General features: G+C 40.0%; 1 protein-coding gene across 1 annotated transcript in view; it reads right to left on the bottom strand.

The window, feature by feature from the left end:
- Positions 1-27659, bottom strand: part of PTCH1 (patched 1) — a 76537-nt gene that overhangs the window by 36200 nt on the left and 12678 nt on the right. The window contains exons 2-11 of the mRNA XM_045022375.1: positions 13652-13841; positions 12190-12259; positions 11972-12063; positions 10349-10547; positions 8792-8913; positions 5692-5839; positions 4713-4844; positions 4252-4407; positions 3540-3638; positions 2188-2313 (exon numbers count right to left, since the gene is read on the bottom strand). Coding sequence (XP_044878310.1) covers positions 2188-2313; positions 3540-3638; positions 4252-4407; positions 4713-4844; positions 5692-5839; positions 8792-8913; positions 10349-10547; positions 11972-12063; positions 12190-12259; positions 13652-13782 — 1275 coding nt within the window. The 5' untranslated portion in view covers positions 13783-13841. The remainder of the gene's footprint in view (positions 1-2187; positions 2314-3539; positions 3639-4251; positions 4408-4712; positions 4845-5691; positions 5840-8791; positions 8914-10348; positions 10548-11971; positions 12064-12189; positions 12260-13651; positions 13842-27659) is intronic.

Genomic DNA, 27659 nt, shown 5'->3' with positions numbered 1-27659 from the left:
AAGTGGGTATTCACCCACGAAAGCTCATGCTCCAAAACGTCTGTTAGTCTATAAGGTGCCACAGGACTCTTTGCTGCTTTTACAGATCCAGACTAACACGGCTACCCCTCTGATACTTGCTACTTTATAAGAGACCTTAATTCTGACATTTATCAGTCTGAGTAACTTGAACATGAAAATCATACTGGACACACTGGATGTGCTGAAACCTCATTTGGAGCATCAGACATTTGTTTTTTGAAAGCATGGTACGTCTGACAACATGTGCCTGCTACTGTGAACTACTGAGTGAATTGACAGCAAAACTATAGGTCACATAATATATCTGTCAAACAGAAGAGAGAAAAAGTTTAATATATATATGCACACAGGCACTAACACAGCTGCTGTCTCTGTGGATGTCCCACTGGCAGTGGAATTGGTGTATTTCTGGTATGTGTGGTGGGGACATATTTGAGGCAGATGCCCCAGGAATTGAGCGCCCCTTAACAGCATGGAGTCCACATCTGTGAAGGCCCCCAAAACACAGGGAGTTGAGTGACTGAGGCCACAGAATCTCTCTCTGTGTGGATTCTCCAACTCTTCTTCCTATGATCAGTATATTGGGCTGAGGTAGCCTCCACGGAGCCATTCAGCAGCCACTGTGTAGCATATGAAAGGAAGGGAGAAGACAAGTTCCCAAGGACTCCCAGTGGAGATATCCAAAGCCCTTTCTACCACTTGGGCTAGGGGCTGGATTCTTGGAGTTGGGCCATGGAGTAGAAGAGATCATAATAAATAATTTCATTCCAAGAGAGTGTTTAAAAAGAAAAAGGTTACTTTCAACACATTGCATATGCTCTAACAGTGAGTGCTGAAATCTATGTTAATCACTGTGTATGTGAATAGGCGTGAATCCTGAACAAAGTCTACAACAGTTGATCTTTGCCATAAGATATTAAGTAATTCCTCTGTCAATATCCCCCATAAGAGATGAAAGTGGCTTTCAGGATTAACTGTATTATCACCCTGCCCCCTGCACCCATCACACAACAAATGAATCACTGCTAAAGACTTGCATCCCTAATTTTAGATATCATTTGAAGACACACAATGCAGAACAGTGATGCCTGTGTTTTTCAGTATTTTCTATATTATTCACTACCAAAATGCCTATTGAGAAGAAAAATAGTAAATTATTAATGTTCATTGGTCCTCATGCAGCTGTAATCAGTAACTGCTTATCGTTTCACAGCTTAATGCAGACATGCCTGAACCTCTGAAAACTGCAATAATTGCCACAGGTATTAAGAAAAATTGCAGCCCTCACTTCCTCTGGGTAGGTCAAGGGTCAAGTAGAATGAAAAACGATTAGAGAGCCAGGCTACAACAGAAGAAAAATTACTATTGAAAAAGTACAGTTTCTCTGCTGTGTACTAAGGTCAGACAGTGCTATAAATTGCCTATGTGTTAGAGCAGTGTCAGAGGAGAACCTCCCAGAGCTCTCTTCAAAGAGCCCTTTAGCTTTCAAGAGGAGCTTCCTTCAGTATCTCTCAATATTTAATCTCTCTGAAAATGTTTTATCACAAACATAAATACGAGAGAGCAAGAGAGAGAGAGAGAGAGAGAGAGAGAGCTTTCCATTCATAACATTCACACATTCTCTCAAAGTAGTTGGGCACATGAAATTATCAATATACTTTGTTCCAATACTCTGTTAAAAAGACATTGGGAATAAGGGAAGTACCTATTGCTGTGGTAATAGTTAATGTGGCAGCAGTGCTCCTTGTTGCTGTCATTGCACAAGGAATTATACTGCCAGTCAGCAATCTGGTTTTGTAGGCTAGTGTATAGCCTGCTGCTTTTAGCCGCGGAGGGGTGTGTGTGTTAAATCTCACTTAGTTTTCTATTTTTCTGTTTTTGTGCTGGGAGACCGTTGGATGGTCAGGGTGCTCTTTCACTCTCCTGTGGGACACCAGAAGGTCAGGATCCATTTGCAAGAACTAGGAGGAGCAGAGTAAGGGTGAAAAGAATGGGTGTTGTCACCTCCTTCTATATGTGTGGTAGACTAGGGAGCAGAAGTCAATGCACAGTGGAATGGAGAAGTACCTAGTACTGACCATAATACTATCACTGAGAGTTACTATCCTCGCCCTACCATGATATAAGCACAATCATAAAAGCCAGCGAAACCTGATATCAACTTACTTGGAGTGAAAATGCCCGTAAAGCAGGAATAGGAATTAAGGCAGCCATAAAGAAGGCAGTAACATTGCTGATAGATGTAAGGGCGACGCTTGCTCCTGTTCGCTTCAAACATTCACCTGTTCTATCCTGAAAAACATAAAACATATCTTAAGAGTCCAATGAATTGAAGAGTATGCAGCACTGGGTGTTTAAGGGTTAGATCCTTCAAATGGAGCTGTGAGGTAGCAGCGACAGATCACCACTGTAGATGTAACATGATGACAATGGCAATCTATAACAAGTCTGTACTGAAATAAAAGCACCCACATAACATAATCTGACAATATAGCAGGCACCTCATAAAGTGCTAACAATTCTTTAGGGGGAAAAGAAGGCTTAGCATGGCTTCAAAATTCAAAGATAAAGTGATGCTGAGATCAGATATCAAATATGTCTTTTATTAACGAGGTTATGTTTTGTATCCTTTCAGTCACTTGTTTTAAATATTTTTCAGACAAAATAAGCATGCATTAAACTCATGGCTAAACTATGTATCTACAATGTCTTGGGAAGCAAGTAGCAATAAACCCAGGACCACACAAAGCTTCATACTTTGTTTAAAAAAAAAAAAGAGAAAGGATTGTTTGCCAACCTACAGGGCTGTTTGCTGTTGGTTTAAAAGCACATGGTGGCTACAGGTAAAGGAGTCTGTGGTGCTTGTGTGCTAAGACAGATGACAAAAGAGCATGTGGAAGACAGTTTGTATACAATAAAAAAAAAGGAAATACATGTTGCTTTTTTACACAGATTTGTAATTCTGATACGAAACTCCAAACTGAAAATAAAACCCCAGTTTAGAGGGAGAATGCTGTAAAAATTAGAGGATTTGGGATTTCACAATGCTCATATGTTAATGATGATTTAATATTTTCAATTATCACTCCTTTATAAATAAAAAGGAGTTGTGGAACATGCATAATTCAAAACAAAACAAAAAATCTTCACCTCCATTTTTTTTCTATACAACAATTAAAATGCGTGTTTGGTTTTCAAATTTACTCCCTCCTGCTCCTTTGTGCCTTAAAACTTTAAATGATGGATGCAAAAATATTTTAGCATTTTAAAGTCACAATCCTGTATTTCTTTCACCTCCAAAACATACATTTACTTGGAGTTATGGGTGTGCAGAAGAGGTAGGATTGCTTCCTAAATTATCTCTTGCATCATATTTAAATATTAAACTTTTGCTTAAATTATTTTAGCTTCGTTTTCTCCCCGCCCCCCACTCCTAAAAAAGGACCATTAATCCTAGTCACATTCTGTGTCTCTGAAGCTTTTCCTTTATTTGCCCCAACTCCCCATGTTATCATTACCTCAAATGGAATTCTCTTATTCTGCCCTGTTTCACTAAATGCATGTGCCAAAAGGAAAACATCATCTACTCCAACTCCAAGAGCAAGAAAAGGCAAAACCTGTGGAAAAAAACAAGGACGCTGTTATATTACACTTATGACCTACCATGTAGCCAGATATTAAATGGCTAATTAAACAATATTCCCGGCACACTTTAAACAGGAATCTATGGGCAGGAACAAAAAACTAAAGGATAAAGTAAGGCTAGTAACTTTCTTTCTGAAATAGTGCCAATGGACTGATGCTGCATTCCTTATGCATGCAAAACTCCCACTGAAGTCAATGAGAGATTTGGGTAGACAAGGAATATTGGATTAGATCCCAAGTGTATTTTGTTAGAACATGGGCAGTCTGATACTTTCAGATGTAACAGCAAAATGTCTGGTCCCCTATTCTGCACCCCTGCAGAAATCAGTGCACTGGGGTCCGCCTGCGTAAAGTAAGTTGCAGGATTGGGGCCTCTCTCTTTAACACCCATCAGGAGCACTATTTTTGCAATTTCTCAAAGTGGGACATATGAAATGTGAGCTGCTGGAGGAAACAGGCACAAGTATAGAACTAAAATCTAAACTCAGCATTTTTATTTAATTTTTTCCAAAGACTGATTCTGATGGGTTTGTTTACTAACAGAGCACTTGTAATCTAATAGCAGACTAAATAGCTCCTTAATACCTGAGTTGTGGCAGCATTAAAGGAAATTCCAATCAATGAGCACAGGCCCAATCCTGCAGCCACTGAGAGTGCAACCAACAAGACTCCTGCCAGCCCCACGGCACCCTGGGACTTGGCACAGTCCCACCGCAGCATGGTTAAACAGGCATAGGCAAGCTGAAAGCAGAACAATGGAAAAAACAAAAGCAAAACATTAGAATGTGTCATATTCTAATGTTTACCTCCCCCAACCAAAAGCTTGCACACAAAATACATTTTAAAAAGAGTACACACATCAGAGATGTTACATAAACAGGTGATACTCATAAGTCAAAGATGCACAAATTGCAAACTGACAATTTCATCCTAGGCATTATGAATTTTACCATATATACCACAGGATGGAGTCAATAACGCACATGTATGTTAAAAGCAGTTAGAACACTAGAGAAATTAAATAAACAAGATTACATTTATTTTACCATTAATAAGTAGCCGCTAGCAACTCTGATAACACTGACGTCAGAAAATGATTTTAGGATGTCATCCAGAGTAGTTGTAGTAAAGGAAAGCACCTTCTGAGTAGAGTTTTGTGCAACACTTTGATGAACGACCTGTGAACAGATATTTAACAATAAGCATTACTAAACGAAGGGGATACATTATGAGCTTTCTGCACTATACATTTGAAGCCAACTTTTGTCTTAATCATTAGCATTAAAATGTATACCCTTCAGAGGAGATTTTGTTGATCCTACTTGAAATCACTAATGCATTTGGTACATATTCATTGCAAGTTACTGAAGATCAAATCAGAATGTATGTTGTGCTGAGAAGGCAATCACAGTTCATTCAGAAAAAATTTCAATATTGAAATTTAAGAAGGCTTTTCTGCTCTCTTCCTTTTCTCTCTAACTCTTGTTATATCAGTTTTGCCTCTAATCCAAAACAACAAATTCTTAAGGGTACTCCTCTCTTTCTTCATTGGCCGGCCACTTTAGGGAGGTCACAAGCAGCTCAGCAGAGGTCAATGCCTGGGAAACAAAGGCCAGATAATGTCACATGACCTCACCAATGGGACTGCAGCTGTGAGCAGATTCTATGGCTAGCTAATGTTTTCCAGACACCTTTCTCCAGTAATCACACTGACCAAGTGCTTTTAAATTCAATCTAGCACTTACATCTTCAGTTCATTTTCCGTCTCAGCAAATAAGAAAAATGTTCTCAATAACAGGAACAAAAAATAAACAGTACCTTTTCTTAGTGTTACTCATATGTGAACAGCCAAATAGTTGTTATATTCAAAAGAAGATAGAAAAGCCATATTTTAAAATATTCTGTTGCAGTGAGTACATTGTTACTTTAGAACCAGGACACACCCACACATTAAGCATCTTCCTTATTGGACTACTATCATCTATAAATTTCAAAGCATGATTTCCAAGTGACTTTGTATTTTACCTCAACATACATCCTCTGCCAGGCTTCCAGAATTGCAGCTGCCTTGTCTTCATTCCAGTTGATGTGTGAAACATACTCATACCCCTTGAAGTGTTCATACATTTGCTTAGGAGTCATTAACTGAAACATGGTCTGTAAAGCCTGAGCACTGTAACAGGGAGAGAGAGAAGGAGGAAAAGGTATAAAACAAACATTTTCAGGAAGTGATTTTCATTGCATAAAGTCTTGAATGAGAGCCTTAGAGCAACTTGCAAGAATGTTTTTCTTTTATAAGGCACATTAAAATTGACTCAGAGTAATTATTCTATTTAGTTACTGGTACAGATGTATTGATATATACAGTATTTAGGGCCAGATTCTGATTCCACTTAAGACAATGGAAGCTTTGCCATGAACTTCAATAGAATCCGTTTCAGACCAAAAGGATGTAACCTTACAAATCTGTTTTTGGACAAAGACAAAAATTAAATTAATAGTCAATTTACTATCTAATTTCTAATATATGAACTAGGGAGGGCAGAGGAATAGCGAGGAATACTGCATAATGTAGCAAGTTGTCAATAGTTCTTCATCCAGGGGCTTTGGGATTTTTGCTTTCCTTGGGGAGAAATGCCAGACTGAACTCCAGACAAGCAACAAGGATTACACAAAGGATGATCACTGTTCATCCGCAAATTTTTGCTCTCTGTTCAACATTATATAATTGTATCTAGCACACATAGCCGTCCAAGGAAAGATTGTACACATTTCACTTTAGATACGTTTTTGGCTACTTCTTAAACTATGCTGCAGTTCAACTTTTCAGAATATATTAAATTCATTAAAATAAAATAAAAAACCCTTAATAGTATAAAAACTTCAAAATCTTTATAAAAAGTTTTATTAAAATTCTGCATGCATTTTTTAACTTTTCAATGATACTTATGTTGTGTCTCAGCATAAACACATCCATTTAATTTTATTTTAATATATAACCTGCATCTTAAACTTCTGCTACTCTACATATATGTAAAATGACCATATGTCCCATTAGTTCCAAGGACAGTCCTGTTTCTTCATATGATGTGCTGGGGTCCCAGAAATTCTTTTGAGATACCTGCCACATTCCAGGTTTTTGTTACATCCATCACAATGTTTATTCAAGACATACTGCCATACAGAGTAGAATTCAATCTCAGGTGAGTGTCCTAACCATTATCTTATGTGATATTCTGATGTGGGGCTCCCTCAGTCTCCTGTTGAAGTACAGTACAGTGGTTAGAATGCTCACCGGAGAGGTGGCACCCCCTATTCAAATCCTGTCTCATCAGGGAGAGGGAGGACTTGAATCAGTGGTCGCCCACATCCAGTGATGAGCTGCCAAAATCTTAACAACGGATTCTCTATAAAAAGTTCTGATTTAACAATGGGTTCCCTATAAAAAGTTCTGATTTAAGTGATGTGCGACAGCATGTATTTTTTGTACCAATAGGGTTACCATACGTCCATATTTTCCCAGGAGGTGATTAAGAACCGAAAAGCCTGACATGTCCAGGAAAATACAGATGTATTTTAACCCTACCTAAAGTTCTTTTTTAAAAAGATGGGGCTGAACTAGAAATGAGCTCCGTTTCACATGTGTGGGTGGTGATCAGGGACAGTCTCAATTTTTGGGTCTTTTTCTTATATAGGCTCCTATTACCTCTCACCCCCGTCCCGATTTTTCACACTTGCTGTCTGGTCACTCTAGGGTGTGCACATGTGTGGGTCCCAGCTGCTCCCTGCCCCCCCCTCATTAAAGCAGGTGTGCAGGGTTACTGCCCTGGGAACTGCAGGGCACCAGTAGATGTGGGGCTGGCTGCAGATAGGGGCGTGGGGCAGGGCTAGCTGGAGGCAGGGAGTGACACGGGCTGGCTGTGGGCAGGTGATGCAGACGGGCGGGCTGCGGGTGGCTGTGGGCAGGGGGTGGCTGCGGGCGGCTGTGGGCAGAGGCTGGCTGCAGGCAGGGGGTGGCTGTGGCAGGGGCTGCAGGCAGAGGCTGGCTGCGGGCAGAGGGTGGCTGTGGCAAGGGCTGGCTGCGGGCAGAGGGCGGCTGTGGGCAGGGGCTGGCTGGGGGCAGGGGCTGGCTGGGGGCAGAGGGTGGCTGTGGGCAGGTGGCTGTGGGCAGGGGTGGGGCAGAGGGCGGCTGTGGGCTGGGTCTGGCTGGGGGCAGGGGGTGGGGCAGGAGCTGGCTGCAGGCAGGGGGTGGCTGGGGGCAGGGAAGGCGGGGGAGGGGCGCAGATACTCACACGGGGGGAGGGGGGGCTGGGAGCAGCAGGACGCAGCCGGGGACTCACCAGGCAGCAGCAGGAGCCCCAGGGCCAGAGGTCCAAAGAGCAGGAGCAGCAACAGGGCCAGGAGGCAGCTCACATGGCTCCCGCAGCACAGCGCAGCGCCCCCCGGCGGCCGGGAGAAGGAATTACAGGCTTCCCAGGCAGAGCCCATCAAAGCTTCCCTCGCAGGGAAGCTAGTTAACAAGCGGTTCTAAAACCGCTTCTAAATTTAACAACGGGTTCGTGCGAACCGGTGCGAACCGGCTCCAGCTCACCCCTGCCCACATCCTGGGTGAGTACACTAACCAATGAGTTAATGGTTATAAGGGAGATCTGCCTCCTCTTCCTTACCCTATCCTTTGGATGTTTTGTGTAGATCTAGGCAGCCTCTATGGCTACTGGATTGGATACTGCATGCAAGTTTGGTGGAGGAGTGGCTATCTTCTCCAGGTTCATGGATTTCAAGCAGAGATACGCACCTCCCTGAAGCCTGAACTTAGGCACCTATGTTCTTGGGAATTTTTTAGGAACCTAAAAGTTAGACATTGTAACACTTAGCATCACAATGTAAGTCCCTTTGTGGATCTGGGCCTAAATCACCAGAAAAAGCCTTCCATCCGAGGAATATGTTTATGTCTGTTGGGTCAGAAGCAGGCAGCAGTGACCTCAGCATGCAGTTTGCTTCTCTCTTTTGTATGACAGTTTTGCAACATTCACTGATTTTAGGAGGCAATTGGTTTTGTACTTTTTTTTTTAAACTCCTAACAGTGTAAAGCTAAAGAATTTACTTTAAAACTCTGTGTGTTTACCTGACAAGTTTTCCAGTACCATTCTTGACTGTCCCACCTACAATCAACTCCTCCTGCCAGTGCATGTACTTTTTTGACAGTCCGTAGCATCCACCACTCAAAACAAGGGCCACATCAAGAGGCTAAAATAAAATTATTGATAAGTCATCCAGCTGTGTGACTTGGCAAACAAATCATATTTGACATCAACACCTAGTACACTGGAATAAAATAAAATAGAAGTCAAATGCTAAAAATGTGCTTATCAAACAGAACAGCCTTCATGATTAACTTCCAGCAAAGAGCTGGAGCTAGCCAAATATTTCTTCATGAGACTTCAAAGCTTAAACCATAATGTTTTTGTTTGGTTGGTTGTATTTATTTTTACACTGTGTAAAATACAGATTAACTATATTTTTATGACAGGAAGTTCTCACTTGTAATCCTAATACTTAGTACATGAATGTGCTCCATGAATCTACTACAAAATCCACAAGCAAGCACTCCTTGCTAACACTTCTCTAGATAATTCATTTTCTCTGCCCATGTAAATATACTATTTGGAATATGCATCCTGAATATGCAAATTCAAAATAGCATTAAGAATATGATTTGTCATGTAAATGTGCAGTCTGTTCCTGAAGTTTCTTACTCGCAAAACTCTCACTGAAACCCTGGAAATGACTTGGATTGGCCAACTGACTCCCATTAACTTCAGTGAGGTGGAAGAGATCTTCAAGCACATTCAATTCCAAGTGAGACTCAACATGTGAATCTCATTCTTTATTACAATTTTATTTCTTTTCGTGAGCTTTTGCATGTTAATATGTTTGTGTGATGAGAGAGTGGGTTGTGAAAGGACAAAAAAACACTAAGGACTGGCTTGAGTCAAGCCTTGCACCAGTATTCTACTGGGTAGAAAACACAAGGCCCTTCCTCCCCCCACGTGCTTCTACAGTGGGACCAGGCATAATCATACTTCTTATATGCCAAAAGTGCAACAGACCTGATTCTCCTACTTGTATGTTGATTTTACTTTTATGTAACCCCACTGACTTCAGTTTGGCTACTCTTGATTTACCAGCAACTAAAAGTAAAATCAAGCTCAGTGACTATACAACTCTGGCATCACCAGAGTTCACAGTGGGTTGGAGGGGGCAGGTGAAGTTGGGGCCAAGGACTTGCCAACCCTCTGCACAGGTCAGCAAAACTGGCCCAGCATGGTACACCATGTCAGTGTGTAGCAGCAGCTGCACTCCTCCTGCATTCCGGGAGTCACTCTGCCTGCCTGAGGCAAATGACGACTGGTGTTCCAGATGGGACAGTGTGTCACTGTGGTACCATCTCCCATCACGTCCATGGCTGAAGAGCCATAATCTGACTCTGAGTCACAGTATTGCCTCAGAGACTGAAGAAAGTTAGCAGCTCGTGATTAAGTCCATATAACAGGAATCAAATAATAAAGATTGCTTGGAAATATGAGACTTGTGTTGCTTTTAAAAAATTACACCCCTTTCCCTTCCCTTCTCACATACACCCACTTCCCTGAAATAGTCCACAGATGATAAGCAAGCTTACTTTGGTTGAATTTTTGTTGGGGGCTGTGACTGGACAATCAGGATCAGTAGGATTCAGGCAAGGTCGATCCATATAACCATGACCAACCTCTGCTTTATTCAGCATCTCCTCCCAGCTCTCTACTTGATAGTTTATTTTTTTTAACTCTTCCAAGAATTCTAAGGGGTCAAAGTTTATCCACTGCAAAGGAGGTTTCCCTCTGTAAAAGAAATTAGGGGTAGAAAGATGGAAAATACATTGAAGAAAAGCCTTTAGTTTTCAAATCTGTATTTGTACAAAGACTAGAATGCTATTTTAGCTATTTTGAGCTGTAATCCACTTTTGGAACCTATTTTATCAAATGAAATGTATATTTTAATTGGATTTGTTTATATATTGTCTTCATGTAGTCCTGATGCAACCTTATTTAAAAGCCCCATAGATAAAGATCAGCCTTATCTTTTTTCTAATAAAGGGAATATTTGCATGTTCACTACGGTAAATATACTCACATAGCCACCTTGCCCCCCACCTCCAAAGGCAGCCAACTTCTGCTTCAAAGCAATACCGCCAAAGGGGAGTGATGGGGACAGAGGGGAGAAAGAATTTCACACAGTGTCAGATTACCACTCGTTTAGTCTAATAAATGTTTTTCAAATGTAATCAATCAAAATATCTGATCTTTATTACCTCTAATACTACTGTGCTCCTTCCAATTCTCTGACAGCTTGGCAATCAGCAAGCAAACTCCCTGCTGCCACAGCCATCACCACTATCCCTGCCACTTGTCCTACCCCCCACTTTTGAATTTGTGATGTTGATAGACCAGAAAGGCTTTTGGCAGCCTTATTTTGTGGTTCAAACCACACTGTATCTGCTTAACCAGGCTTAAGTCATTATTCCAAATCTCCCAACCAGAAAACACAAAACCCCTTATTTCCCCATCTAAGACTGTACACTAAAGGTTAGGAGATGGCCATTGCAAATTGCTTTACAGACACATGCAAACCAGGGCAGAAACAATAACTCAAATGCTAACTCTTGCATAATTAACCAAAAATGTCTGCACAGATTAACAATTAACTCTTTGAAGGACTGAGTGCATATAATATCACAATAGTATGCTGTGGAAAACCTCTCATAAAAGATACTATTTTTGTTTCTTTAATGATCTAATAAACAAAGGATTAGCTTTTTACTCCTTAGGAAGACTTGAGATTTTACTCCTGACAATTATCCACGTACATTTATCCACAGCTAAGCTAAACTGAATTCTCAAGCAATCAATGCCTTTGTGGTTTTCAAGGGCAAAAACAAAGTTTATTTCCAAAAAAGCAAACAACTTTAAAAGGTCATAAAAGGCTGCATTTTCTTTTGCATGTTAATGTAATGGTAAAAATAAATGAAGATTAATTTGATGCCTACAATTCAGCTTCTGAGGAAAAAGGAAAAAAAAACTTTGTGGAGCTCTTTTTGTTCAATTAAAAAAATGAAATCCATATACATTTTCTGACTCATCACTAATGTTTTTATTTCTTGATTAAACCAGCATCTAAATAAACAATGGGAATGGAATGTGAAAACATGCACAGTTTTACAATTTAAAAAACCCCCACAGATTAAAAAATAAAACAGTTCACTTACAATAGATAGGCAGTCCCTGCCTGTAACTTTGCCCCCTCCCAGAAGCAGTCCAAAGGTGTGATGATTAAACAAGGATAAAGATATTCTATAATCTGTCAAAGTTAGAAGAGAAAAAAGCACATACATTTAGGCTCAAACATATCAAAGTGCACAAGTGGAAGTTATTACGAAGAGTGGGGAAGTAAAATGTATAGAAACCAAACTCATGGTATATCTACCTGGTCCATGTACCCTGCTTCTGTGATAAGTTCTCCTGATTTAAAACATAAATGTTCCAATTTCCATTGTCTGTAAAAAATATAAAGAACAAAAATTTCTTCCACAATCAAAAGAATGCATTATATAAACACAACACACATTTAAAATTGCAATTCACATATGTAGATGCCTCACTTCTAGGTGGTAAGTACCGAGAAAGGGAGGTCTCATTTGGAGTTAGCACCCCACATCTCACAGTGCAAAGGCCTCTTTTGGTGCATCTACACCAGCAGAGTTTGTGTTAGGCATGGCAAGTAGGCATGGTATAAAAGTAATTAAAAACAATGGAGCTACTCTTGGAGCAATGTGTTATTCAATGTGAATGAAGGTGGCAGGATCTGGCTCCTGTAAGTGGGACTACTTATAGCGTAAGGCACTAATTAATGTGACTAAAGAGGGTGCAGGCAGGAGGGACAGAATCAAGCTCAGAAGGCTAGAACAATCCTAGCCCTAACTCATCTGTGCTGGAGAGTAGGAGGAGTTAAGAGTCTACCTCCCAGTTTGGCTGTGTTACAACTATCATCATCTCAGCTTCTAGCACTCAGGAAAAGTACAGGAGCTATCCTGGAGATACTCCCCTAGAAACAAGTGGGCAGGAAGGGACAGGGCGTAAGCAGGACCATGGCTCTACCCATGCTGGGCACCCGCTCTGATAGATAAGCGTGTATCAGATACTTCCCCAACCAAGAGGTAACCCTGGCAGGAACTGAGCCTCAGCGGGGTACCTAACTCTACTATCTAGCCCAGGGTCAACAGTGGATACTTATTGTTAAAGGTCATCCTTATTACTAGACACATTTATTCCTATTACTATGCTTAATTTTAGATAGATAATTTAATTAAGCAGACCTCAGATACATTAAGCACCTGTACAGAGACTGAGAAACCCAAGTTTGGCATCCTTGTGTCTACACCAAATAATCAAACAGGACTACATTCCCCATCTATTCGTATAGCCCCTGTTCCCAAAGTCTTGGAATGTCATCTGCACTAGTGTCCACAGTCATTACTTGTTTCCTTCAGGTGGCAGTGAGTGAGGGCATCTCCAACGTGAAGGGCTTCTTACTGCTCTAAATCCCACCAGTGAGGTGCTAACACCACATGCAGGTTCTGTGGTGCAGAGTCACCACTACTTTACCAAGCAATAGGTCTGATACTGCAGGACTACTCGTGTGAGTAAAGGTTTCAGGCTCTGATCCAATGCTTCTTATCTTTGCTTTATTAATTGAGATCCAATCTCTCACTGTTATAAAACTTTCAAATATCTAAGTCCTGACAATCAAATACAAATCAAAATGCAGTGCCAATGAAAGGTGTTCTGAATTGCTAGCCTTTCAAAAATGCATGTAAAGCAGAGAATAAGTGTATATCTACATGTTAGATCCACATAAGATCAGAAATGCCTTTGCTTCCCCACCTTACCTGTTGTACATATAAACGTGTACTCTGCTGGCTTGAAGTGCAGAGTCAAGGTGCTGTCTGAGTGCTTCTGTTGTTAGTACATTAGCACCATCTTCTTGTGGTGTCTGAATCATGAGCTGGGGATTAAACATGGCCTCTTCTCCAATCTTCTGGCGTGTGTAATTTAACTCCCGACTCACTCGTCCACCAACTGACAGACAAATATTTACAGCTTTGTATTAGCCAATAATTTACTTTAAATTCACATTATAGGAGCTCACAGGTCACCAATAAACTTCACCACAACTACGGAGTATGTGGTAGTCAGTTCTGAGCTGAAGTAATTTTAAAGCTAATATTAAATTCATTTTGCCAACAATGTAACAAAAAAGTTTTCTTCATTAAAAAAACAACCCCACTGTCTGGACTACACTAAAAGAGTGATGCATAAATTAGAGGCTGTTAGACACATGCTTTTTCTACAGTATAATCAATATTCCAGAAGTAGAAATTTAAAAAAAAATTGAGAAACCTTTTCCTTACAGACCAGACCAAATATTTCTATGCTACAATTTCTTACACTTGTATAAACAGTCTGCTCCAATAGCACATTTCAAGATAAATGGCTTCAATTTACACTCTTCTAAATGATTTGGCAATGGCAGAAGGCAAAATGTTTCTCTTCCGTAAAAAGGGAGGGAGAAGGGAAGAGTAAATAAGCATGAGTACTTCTTTCTGCCTTTCAGAAAAATTTAAAAATATTGCTAAGTTAGGTTCACATAATGAGGTGCAGTTTGAGGGCAACAGAAATAATCACCTAAATTTGAGCAATCCACCCTAGTCATCTAATAGCCACACAATGTGCTGCCATGCAGTGGATCAGAATTTGTGGACTAAGTTTGGTCCTAAGCACACATGGGCTGTATAGCCTACTCCATATCAAGAGATGGCAGACAAGAGAAAAAGGGGAAGGAGTGTAATACTGAAGGGCTCTAGAGGAAGTCATATTCAACCTTCCTTGCCAGCGAGAACTAAGCAAACGTGGGAAATGGGTGAAGGTAGTCTCCCCACTGACAGCACCAGAGCATTCAGCTAAAGAAACCATTAATATTAATTTCATGTTGGATAGAACTTTATTCCTCAGGTAGTCTGACTGACATCAATGGGACCACTTGTGGAGAAAAGTGTTACCCAGTGTAAGTAAGGGTACCAGAATCTAGCCTTCTGTAAATAAAGATACCTCAGCTTCCTTCTGTCAAGGAGTTTACTTGGTTTCACATTCCAGGAAGTAAACAGTCTTTGGAGAAGTAAATAACTGTTTGCACAAAGTTCTTGGTTCCTTTTCTCCACCTATCATATATGGCATTACCACCTCCACATGTTGTAATAGATACCAGATCACAATCAACATTAGCATCAGACACTTTACTGTTAACACCCCAGTTACTAGAGCACAGCACATTGTTTCACTGGGAATTTTCATTTATCACAAATGAAATCAAATAACACAAAACTGTGTATATGGAATTCTATCCATGAAATGTACTTGCTATTTCTCCTTTTTGAGTTTTTTACATTAAGTGAAACAAAATTAAATGCAAACACAAATCAAACTGTGTAATCCAAATCAAGTTATTGATCTAGATTGAAAAGCTATTTATCACATACATCGATTTCTTAAAGGTACGGAATTGCACTTATGGCAGCTGTTAATAAAATCTTACTGCTTTCCTGATAAGGTTAATGATTAACCCTCACTTCTGTCTCCATAGGACAATGCTCTGTGTCATTCTAACAAAGTTTGACTCAGCTTGCATAGGTGCTAATGACACACTTTTTATGTGTGATAATCTATAGTTCTTACAACAAAAGTCAGTCTCTGCACTCCTTTCCAAAATCCTTTAGATGCAATCCATTCAGGACTGAAAATGCCTCTTCTCTAGGTTTCCACAGCACCCACCACAATGATGCCCCAATCTAATTAGGGCCTTTGGGTGCTACCATAGCATAACTATTTACTACCACTACAACATGCTCTGCCATTCCACTCCTGAATACATCACTTTACTTTTGGAATCACTGGAATTTAACTCCATTTTAGCCAACAGCTCAAATCTAATGTAAGACAAAAGACATTCCCCATCTCTGCTGAAAGTGACCAACTGTTTACTATCAACAGAAATTATTGCTTCCTAATCGAGGTGCTGTCAAACTATATTAACCTCAATGAAGAAGGCAGATTTAGCTAATCAGAATTACATCACACCAGTCAGTCGACAGGAGAGAAGCTATTTTTTCTTTTACATTCACTATAGGAATAACAAAACAGTTCAAGAAAATGGGCATATTCCCCAATATGTTGAAAATGGAATGTGCAGCAGCATTCTTGTTAAACAGACATCACACCATTTATTAATTTTTTCCTAGTTCCATTTGCTATTTCACTTACCTCAATAGGATTAAAACATGGTTTATCAGACTATTTTTAAAGCATTTTAAATGATGTAAAACACATACAAACCTATTTATAAATTATATTTAAAAGGAACAATCTGACTGACCACCAAAGATAGATATGCAATAACATATATATAGATTGGAAGCAAATAGTTACATCAGTCGCCTTTCAATACGTACAATGAAGAGAGGAAGAAGAGGCAAAAATAAGAAATATTTTCTATCCACTATTTGCTTTTATTCATTTTAAGAATTTAAAGACTCCATAATCAGCTGAGTAATCATCATCTTTACAACTGCTACAGCCTCATGTGCTCTGCCCTTGTCTTGCAAGTATCCATAACTAGTGCCGAAATGACTCTTGGAAGGCAGACACCATTAAAAAATAATGCCATTAATCTCTACCTGAAGCTCTCAGTCTTATTATGTACTCAATGATATTCCAATACCTCACAAAACATGCACACTCTGTTGTGGGTCATTCCTTACATATATTTAACAAATATAAATATATACTGCATGTGTCAGAAAATTCCTTCTGAATAACAGGCATTGTGGAAAATCCTGTTCGTCATCAAAATGATGGTCTTTTTTGTTGTCTTTTTTCCTTTTATGTAATGCATTTTTATGTGGGAAACAAGAATACTTTTTAGTCAAATCTCTACTAAGATGTGCCTAAGTCAATGGCCTATAATAACAATCCATCTAATTTTATTTGTAAACAATGTTGCATGTAGAAATATCTTAAATGGAAGAGAGCAAAGAAAGTAAGGAAATTTCTGGTTTGATGTTTTGATAAAATCCTTGAGGGTCATGTTCATGGTTTTTGATATTTGAGCCACCTGATGGCATTCTAGTCCTGTATTACATGATTCCTTATGATTTAAGTGACTGTAGAGCTGAGCTGGTAGCATTACTGCCTCCAGGCTAGAAGAAAGATTTAAATTACAAATCAGTACTTGGGCTCATAGCCAGTGATGATACTATATTACAGTATGTGTACTACTCTCTTACAGGTGTCATCAGATTCTGGGTGGCTGTGTGGAAATAAGACACCAACCACATCCCTTTGCAAAAATCCGGGGTAATAAAAGCAGTGTCCTCACCAACATTCCTTAATAAATCAGTTTTTAATGCTCAAGAATGTGTGAGAAAGCTAGTGCTGAATGTTGGATGACTTCTGTATTTGCATACACTCCCAGGATCTTCCTCTCCACCACACTTCAAAATAATTTTAAAATTAAATATCAGTTCTTGTGAGAAGTGCTAGACTGGCATTCCCCAAGAAGACTGAAGTCATCTATTCATGCACAGGACTGCTACAGAACAGGAAGTACCATGCAAGCTTCTCTCACAGTGACCTTGAAAGATCATCCGTATTAGTACAGAGTAATTCAGTTTCCATGCTCATTAAGGGCCTGATTATGCTTCTGTTGAAGTAAATGGAAGTTCTCTACTGACTTCAGTGAGAGCCAGATCAAGTGTAAATCCTTTGCCTTTCTTGGGAGACTGTAAAAAGTGCTAATTGTGATGTGGACACTAGTCCACTAAAAACTGGACTAAGACCATCAACTTTTTTCTGAGACCAATGAACAGCTGTCAGGTGGTAACAAGTTTTAGTCTTCTTTAACCTGAGGCAGATTTGAACGAGTGACCTAGAGGTGAAAGGCACTGTATCTTATTACCAAGCCCTGGAGCCACCCTCCCAGTACCTCAGTCATCACTTTGTAAAGTGCTTTATAATACCTTAACTATGAAGAACCTTACATAAAACTAAATTCCGTTCTGCCTTATTATATAGCTCAAAATACTGACATACGTTTCCCAAACACAGTACAACACAGCAGTACCGAACTCTTTTCATTCTAACTACCGTCCTATATTTGTTTTCATGTTGGCAATTTCTAATTGCCAGTCTTCCCCTGACTTACTAATAGTCTCAAAATGATTATGCAATTCAATTCATACATTCATTTCAGTAACACTAGCTTACACTTCATTGTCTTAGTTATACCTGTCTCATAAGTAGCCTCAAGTATTTATATGCATTACATCAGTACTCATTGAAAGCACTCTGGAACCTGTTACTAGAAATTGGAATTCCCTTTGGATAAAGTAATTTTATTAACAAGCCTCTCTTCTGCTACAAACTTTGACACAGAAATCACAGAATGAGTGACAGCCAAAAGCACTGCTCATTAATTTGCTGTCCACCTTATTGTTCGAGAGCATTAAATATTTCTCTTTCAGAAAGTCATGTAGGACCCCATTTCAAATGAGTACCATTACAGTATTGGACATATTCTGGGGATTTATTTATTTTTAAAGTAAGGATACTTTTTTGTAGTTACTTTTCATCCAACTGTACTGTAAATGACTTTAAATTATCTAATATAAGTCTCTCCCAAAGAAGATCTCTGTAAACAAAATATACCATTGAATTTTTGCATATGGATATCTAACTGCATGTATAAAGGACAGAATTTGGACACAGAGGCCAATATTTTCAAAAGTGACTATTGTTTTTGCATGCCTCTGTTGTTGGGTGCTCAGCTTGATGCACCTAAATGGGGCTTCGTTTTTTCAGAAAGTGTTGAGTACTTGTTCTCTTAGAATCATGCCACTTGACAATGTCTCCATTTGGACACAAAAACTGAGGAACCCAAAACCAATAGTCACTTCTGAAAATCATGCCCTGAAGTTGTAATGTTCCCTATACATAAAGAAAATTTCACATTTTTCGTTTTCAGTACTATACATCTTCATTTTTAGATCATTATGGACTAATGATGCTGGTTTGCCATCTATTTTTAAATCTATTCCACCTAACATAGCACATGACACCAAGAATCTAAGTATATGTCTCCACACCCCCACACTAAAAAAGAGAGAGATTGTTCCAGTCCGGTACATCTTCACATTCAAAAAGACATGTAAAGGCAAGGCTTCCTTTCCTATCTCTTCTTACGTGTTATAGAGTGCTCTCATTTACTGTCTGGGCAATGCCAAGAGCAAGTCTGCAATACCAGTTATGACCTAAATAGTGCAGGCAACTACTTTATAATAAAAACAGGGATTGAAAAAATATATCCATGATACATTCTGGCCTGAGAACTAAACCTAAGTAACTGGACTGAAAAATAGCTGTGTGGCCACACCCACAAAATGCTATGCCCTTGCAAGTTCAAAGAACAGAACACTTGTCTACTGTACCAATTTGTCTACTCTCTGTTTAATACATTTTAAAAAGTTCAGCTCATTACATCTCTTTTGTTATACCTTCTTTTCCCTTCCCAACTTCACTTTTCCTTTTTTTCTTTTTTTTTTCCCTGTAAAAGTTTGTGGTTCATCCTTTCCAGGATCTGTTCTTTTCCTTCTCTCTGCAACCCTTCAATCTGTTTTCTACCTCCTCCCTTTTTTTCCTGTGGCTCCTATCTTCTCTCAAAATCAATCTCTCTCTATACATATATAAAATCTAAATACACATATACACACTACATACTTTTTTTCTAATTTAACCCATCAGTCTTTTACTCATTCTTGCCTACCCCATGCACCTCCATACACATACCTGCTCCAAATTTTACCAAAGGCTTACGAGTCAGAGGACTACTGAAGGCCATTACAAAAGATGGAAGGGTGCCCTACTGCCCAGGTAAGAAGTCAATATCCTATCCAGTTGTGGAGAAAAAGGTAGGTGTTGGGATTTGTACCAGCATGTTATCTCTGGACAATTTCCAGCAGCTCTCTATCCCCCTTTACCCACTCCCCAACCTTTTCTGGCTGGAAGGAAGGAAGAGCACTTCCTCCTCCCCCCCACCCCCACTGTTTCCCCTTCTCGCAACTTTCTACACTCAGGCTGCTGTGAGAGTAAGAAGGAAGTGTGTCCATTACCGTACCTCTCCCAGCCTCCTATCTGTTGAAGTCGAGGAATGTACTACTCTACCCTTTGCTCAACTTTCTGATTACTGCTCAGGGGATGCTACCCCCACCTAATCTCTGTTTGAGTCCTCCCCATACATAGTCTTGGTGATGCTCAGGACTTTTCCAAGCAGCAGCAGGGTGAAAGTGATCCAGTTTTGTAATAACTATGTGCACTGAAGCTTACTGGTAAGACAGAACGATCTTTATCTACCTGCCCTCTGTTGTATAGCATGTTTTGGGATTACACAAGTATATAGCTATCACCTGACAGGAGGCAGTATCCATCATCTCCAATGACATTTTTCTTTTTTATTATTAATCAAATGCAAATACAACATATCAATTAAAAAGATCAGCACAAACTAATACTTTCAATTAGCATTCAAACAGAAACCTCTAGAGTGGAAGTTGGGGAGAGGAACTCCTCTGACTGATGAGAGGATTATCCTGCCTCTTACTGGCAGCTGTCAATAACTACTGTTTCTGAACCTTAATGGCTTTCTGATCAGACACTTCTTGTTCTCAAAACAGTTCCTTCTCTAGTGGCTTGTTGGGCATATGAGATGTATCCATCACCTGAAGTTTATTATTGGTGCTCATCATCTTTTCCACTATCAGAGATTGGGTGACCATATGTTATTTTTTGTCCAAACATGGGCACTGTCAGACGTATTCTGGATGTCCACAAGATACAGAGAGTCAATGTCCTCCATGGTATTGTTTAGATGTTTTTGTTCCTTCTCTAGGACTGACATTCAGGGTGCAGATGGTATAAGTTGTTACCATGGCAGATTGTCAGCCATTTTCTGTTTGAAATCCAGTATTCGCTCCCACTCACAAAGGTGGCAACTGGCATGTTTGTTGAGTTATTTCTTCTGTTGTGTATTGTTCTTTTGTAACTACTTCAGGGTAGTCTGGTTTATGAAGAAGTTTGGACACTAAAATCTTTGTCCTGCCCACAAATTTCTGAGCTGGTGATCCTAGTAATGCTAATGCTAATGGTATGGCAAGTAAGCTTCATTTGAATTTCCGAGCCTCACAGCGCTTCCATCCTTCCAGTTGACTTCCAACACCTTCTTTCGTCGGGTTTCACAGATACCAAGGATATCGCATCTTATCCTTTTCTTCTCCATCATCAGATGGTTTAATGTTTCCTCCCTCGCCAGTGACCTACAATTGTAAGTACACACAGCGAGGGTTGTTCTTTTCCATGTTGGCCTAGCACCTGACATTTTTAGCAAACTCTCCTTGCTCAATTTCCACTCCACCACCGAAGAACAGTTTGATGAGAGGCAGGGAACTAAGACCCATTTACTCATGTTGTTTTAGCCATTAACTTTAAGCCAGGCGGGCAGGCATACATACCTCCTCAAGCTTAGCTAGCCTTCAACCTCTAAGGAGAAGGAAAAAATTCTTTCCTCTGAGAGAGCAATCCCCTCCTTGGATTGGATAGTCCGACACCTTTGTAGCATGGTTAGACCTACCAGGGAATATGCCCCGCTACCACAGCAGTCAGATGGCCAGGGTCACCGCTGCATCATGATGATGTGCTGAGGTAGGATTCTGCAGCAGTGAATTTATCAGAGTTTTATTAAAATCCAGTTGTTTACTATTTGAACTATCTTTTCTGCTCACCCATTTGATTGTGCAAAATAAGGGCTTGATGTGGCGTACCTATACTAATCTATCAGAAAGCTTTGCTGTATTGAGTCACTTATGAATTGTGGGCTATTATCAGCTATTAACCAGAATACCGTGGTGGATCAATCTGTGATCTGTAGTGTCATTACAGTGTCACTTGATGTATTGTGCAACAGTTCAATTGTAAAAAAAATACAAGATAATCTTTCCCATTTAATTCAAACAGATCTGTGCCAACCTCAGACTAATGGCAATCAGGGATATCATGTAGTGTCAGTGGTTCTTTTGCTTGTACTTATTGCATATCACTACACTTGAATACTCTATCTTCAATGACAAGCAGGCTTTTGGAGAGGTCGGAGCACCTGCAATCAAGTGCTAATTTTGACAATATTAATTGAAAATGGTTTTCAGAAAAACCTGAAAATGGGAGCTATAGTTTTGGACCCATGGCAGCATATGACACAGTCTGGCACATGAGGCTCTTAGTCCTATTGCCAAGAGCACTCCCAGCATGGGTAGTCAGCATTGTTGACCTCCTCCTCTGCAACAGAAGGAGTGCACATGGGAGACGGAGTTAGCACGTGGAAAAGACATACCAACAGTCCACCCAAGGCTCTGTGCTGGCACCAATGTTTTTCAACCTGTACACAAATGACCTTTTGCTCACCCAGTCCTGCAAGTTAACATATTCAGATGACATTTGCTTAGATATACAAGCATGATCTTTTCCAGAACTTGCAGATGCCCAGAATGTTGACTTGATTAAGATAGCAGAATATTGTAGTCTCAGTGGTATTTACAATCAAGTGTGACAACACAGTTTGGAGTGTGTTCCATCTTTACAACTCCAGAGCAGACCAAGAACTGATTATCTTTCTCAATATACATCACTTGTAACACGAATCCCACCAAGTCTACTTCAGAGTAAGCCTAGATAAATCTCTCACATCTCTAAACCACCTGAGGAAAACTGCAGCTAAAGTGAGGACATGTAACAACTTTCTAAGCAAACAGGCCGGCACTTCATGGGGAACAAATGCTCAAACTAGCCGATCATCCAGTTCAGCCCACTGTTACTCTGCAGCAGAATACTGTGCTCTGGTCTGGCTTCATTTGTCTCATGTCAAGTTGGCTGACACACAACTACACTCAACCATGTTCATCATAATGGGGATATCTGATCCACACCAGTACTGTGGCTCCCATCATTCCTCCACATACATCTGCCATGAGAATGCTACAGCCAGACTCATTGAGAAGATCAGGGCAAACAAGCCTACCACTATAAACAGAGGTTCTTTGACCACCCAAAAACATGCTTGTTGATGTGGCATGAAGAATGGTCTGCAGCCGATGTCAGAAACCATTTCTTATAACTGATCTGATTTGCCACTCTGCCCATGGGCTCTTCTGAATCAATTAAAATGGGCCAGGGTCAATGCTCAACCAGCCTTCATACCTGAGGCCAAAGAGAGGATCCCACATGCAGCTGTGGCCAAAGACAGACAATGTCACACATCACTGACGAATGCCCTCTGACCAGTTTTGACCGTGATCTGAGGGCTTTGCATTTCATTGATGAGGCTGCCTCGAAAGGGCATGGGAAACTCTGCTAATGATAAGAAGAATGGCAACATTCATGCCTGGCCAGAATAAGACATCCAGTGCTCTATTCTTTCACATCTCAGTATGCAGGTGAGCACTGTATACTATGTTTAACTTTTCTGACCTCATATGGTGTCACATTATGACACAAAGTTATTTCTATGGAATCCTATCACTTGTAGCAATTTCATCACAACAATCCCAAAAAATTTCATACTTGGAGATGTGTGGGCTTTTTTTTTTTTGTCAGGTATCCATCTAGAATTACTTTTATAAGTTGATGTACGTGTAAGTCATTTTTGTGTATCTTGTTTGAGGCTCATCAAATATTATTTCAGAAACAGTTAGTAGTTCAGTCATGTTTATTTAGCAGCTTTCTGCTTCCACTATTTAGAAGTGCCCTTGAAAATATGTCTGCTATAAGATATTTATTGAGACTGATTTTGGTGTATGAATTTCCTAAGTAACATCTGATTTTACCATTCAGTCATATTCAGAATTTACTTTTATCTCACCATGCTAATGGGATTTTACATGGTACATGAATTTTTGGGAACTCACTGAGACCCATATAAATGTATTATATTTTACCTTTTACATCTCTCTTAAGCACCCCATCAAATTATTCAAGAACATCTTTTGCATTCTGCTCTGTAGACAGTTTACACATTTGTCTGATCATTTGCAGGCTGCTCTTCTCCCTTAGCATGCTTTGCGTTAAGTTTATTGATAACAATTCTGGTCTCTGCTATATATTTACCTCTGTATTCTACTATTTAGATGCACTCCATTTCTTTCACTGCTTGCTAACACTTTAATTTGGGAAGAACAGATATCATGATCCCTTTCAATATTTACTGTTCTTTGCAAATTCAAGTCCATTTGTCACAGTTATCTTGCTTTGAACCTGGTTATCAATTATATTACACTCATTTGGTCTCTAAATAGTCTACTTGTTACTATTCACATAACTTAGCTTATCATAGTGGTCAGAAGACTCACCCGGCATCCAGGTTCTTATAAAGAAAATAAGCTTTCTCCAGGTGACAATCAAGAATGCATTCAAATGTTGGACTGGCTTTGTCTAGCACTTTGCAGTCCTCTTCATGTTCCCTGTAGTATGCACTGTAGATTTCCAATGCTATGTACAGCAGTATGGATATTTCATCCCCTCCAATTTCTCTTCAATGCTACTTGCTTCCAGGAAAATCTGGAAGTCATGTAACCACTTCTTTCAGCTCTCAGTCAGGTTCCTTTCCAGACTGAAGGATTCAGGTGGCTTCATTTTGCTCCATTTTTTGGCAAAAGATTCAATTTTTCTTCTTTTATCGTGCAATAAAATGTGCAGCATGCAGGAATGCTGCAAAAGACTATTCTTTATTCCCTGTACTAGGATTAGGGGCCCTACCAAATTCATGGCCATGAAAAACATGTCACGGACTGTGAAATCTGGTCTCTCCCGTGAAATCTGGTCTTTTGTGTACTTTCACCCTACACAATACAGATTTCACCAGCATTTCTCAAACTGGGGATCCCAACCCAAAAGAGGGTTGCCGGGGGGGGTTGCAAGGTTTTTTTTTGGGGGGGGGTCACAGTATTCCCACCGTTCTGCACTGCCTTCAGAGCTGGGTGGCTGAAGAGCAGTGGCTGCCGACCATGCGCCCAGCTCTGAAGGCAGTGCCCAGGGGCAGCAGCGCAGAAGTAAGGATGGCGATACCATATCATGCCACCCTTACTTCGTGCGGATGCCCTCAGAGCTGGGTGGCCAGAGAATGGCAGCTGTTGGCCTTGGGCCAGCTCTGAAGGCAGCGGAGAAGTAAGGGTGGCAATATCATAACATGCCATCCTTACTTCTGCGCTGCTGCTGGAGGCAGTGCTGCCTTCAGAGCTAGGCTCTTGGCCAGCAGCCACTGCTCTCTGGCCACCCAGCTCTGAAGGCAGCGCTGCCATGGGCAGCAGCACGGAAGTAAGGGTGGCAATACTGTGACCCTCAAACAATAACCTTGTCCCAACCCCCTTTTGGGTCAGGACCCCTACAGTTACAACAGTGTGAAAATTCACATTTAAATATCTGAAATATTAAAATGTATTATTTTTAAAATCCTATGACCGTGAAATTGGCCAAAATGGACTGTGAATTTGGAAGGGCCCTACCTGTGATATAAGTTAGAGTTACAGAAGGTTATATCCCCCTCAGATGACAGGGATCGTTGTTTACTACTCCAGTGCTACTGTTACAAATTTCACCAATGTACACATAGTTATGAATAGCAACAGTGAAAACTGACAAGACTCAGGTCAGTTTTTATCCTGATGCAACTTGACAAAGTTCAAAGCAGCAACTGGGGCTGTGTGCAGATTCAAGAAAACAGCTCAACATCAGTTGCTTCCATTCATGTTTGGAAAGGTTTCTTTGCAACTTCAAGGGCTAGAAAGTTTTTTAAAAAATAAAAGCTTAGATTCTACATAAGTAGATTTATATCATTACAGATGAGTGATTTTTTAAAAAACATATTTAGAGAAAATAAACCAAAATGTTCTAAGTGTTTCTGATATTCTTTTAAGACTCTCCTAGCTTGATGCATCTCTATGATGGGAAATTAAAAAATGGCAGGAAAAACATACAAGAAACTGCCAAAAATGTTATATGAGACTGCAAACACCACAAAGGAATTTACAAGTGTCAATTGCTTTTTTTGGTGTTATTTAGATTTTCCACTTAAATGTAATATTCAGTAAGTATTTATCAAGTAGGGACACGTCCTTGGTAACAGGATATGGAGCTGTTCACCTCTGGGTCACCGTTTCTAATCCAACCAGGAACAATAGTGACCAAAAGTTGTTTACCATCTGCCAGCTGTTTGGTAGCTTATGTGAAATGAGTTGGTGGTCTCAGTCCATTTCCTAGTGGGCAGGTGTCCATATTATAAAAACCACCATCACAATTGACATCCTTGTTGAGTATCTCAACAAAGAGACTGAGGAATGAATGGACATGAAGAGTGAACTATCCTCTTTCCCAAAGAGATAGTCCCTTCAGGTCAGAGCTTAGACACACGGGTTGGATGGGGAAGCCTAAACTAACTGCTGCCCAGACTGGAAGAATTTTATAGAGAAATAAAGGATTCTAGTCTGCAATGTTTACTGGAAATTGGGGGCAGATCGTCAGCTAGTGTAAACTGTCATAGCTCCATTGACTTCATGGAGCTATGCCAATTTACACCAGACCAGCTGAAGTAATTCCCCCGGAATCCTTAATTGTAACATTTTAAGAAAATGTTCACGTGTTAGAAATAACAGGCCAAATCTTGAGGTCCGTAGTGAATCTACATTCTCAGAGAAGTTAATAGGAGTTTTGCCTGAGTAGAGAATGAGTAATGGCTTCATTGTTTGGCCTAATGATTTTAATACAGCTGAATATAATTGTTTTAACTTGACTAAGAGCTTCTGTTGGATAATAGGTTAAAAACCTATTGCTGTGTGTTGTCCCACAGCAGTCAGATTTCCTCTAGACCCAACTTTTCGTTTAACCTCTCAGTGCCCTTTCCCTGAATATGTAATTGTTTTCCTGTGTGGTTAAAAGCAGCATTTTTAAGTCTTTTCATCTGTACTCTCAGAGACCTGTCCACAAAATACCATATATTTGAATAGATGTTTTGAAGGAGTAGAAAATCTACGCAGAACAGGATTTTCATGCAGAATGTTTTAGGGGATACAATTTCAAAAAGGGTATTTTTAGGAGACAGCAAAACTAACATATAGAAAAATGAAAGGAATGAACATATTATGAAACAGGGTACAGTTTCTTTCAAGTATTCCCTACCAGCTGCTTGCTGTACCATCTGTTGTTGCCTAAGCAGCTTCCTTTTGAATGGCTTTGCACTGAAGCAGAACTGCTCTCACTGTTGGACACAATCAGGTCAGGTCAGCACTCCCCCAGCACCGAACCTGCTGCCTGTCACAACTCCCCCCATCTCGATATTTCTTACTGGCCACCAGCTCCCAGGACAGTGCTGCATTTGTCAAGAGGCCCATTTTTCATAGTTTAGTTGCTATTCACACCAACCAGAGGACTGCACATTCTGACTTTTTGCAGGATGCAGTCAGAGTTGTTGTCAGAAATGTTGTGAGTGTGAATATATGACCCACGATTATTCCAAAATACAAAAAACTGGGAAAGAAAAAAAACTTCTCAATTTCTACTTTTTGCTAATTTGATCTTTAAGGTCATTTTTTCCTGACTGCAAAGCTTATGATGCTGCAAGAATGATCTACACTTCTTTTCTTAACTTACAGTATAATTTTGCACTCTAGAAATAACAGTACAAATGTCACTGTCTTAACAGTGGAGTCTGTATTCAAACTACTGCAGATTTTATTAAACCTAAATTTTGTCCAA

Source organism: Mauremys mutica, chromosome 6 (assembly GCF_020497125.1).
Source record: "Mauremys mutica isolate MM-2020 ecotype Southern chromosome 6, ASM2049712v1, whole genome shotgun sequence".
In the NCBI taxonomy this organism is placed as follows: Eukaryota; Metazoa; Chordata; order Testudines; family Geoemydidae; genus Mauremys; species Mauremys mutica.
This window is presented reverse-complemented; position numbering and strand designations above follow the sequence as displayed.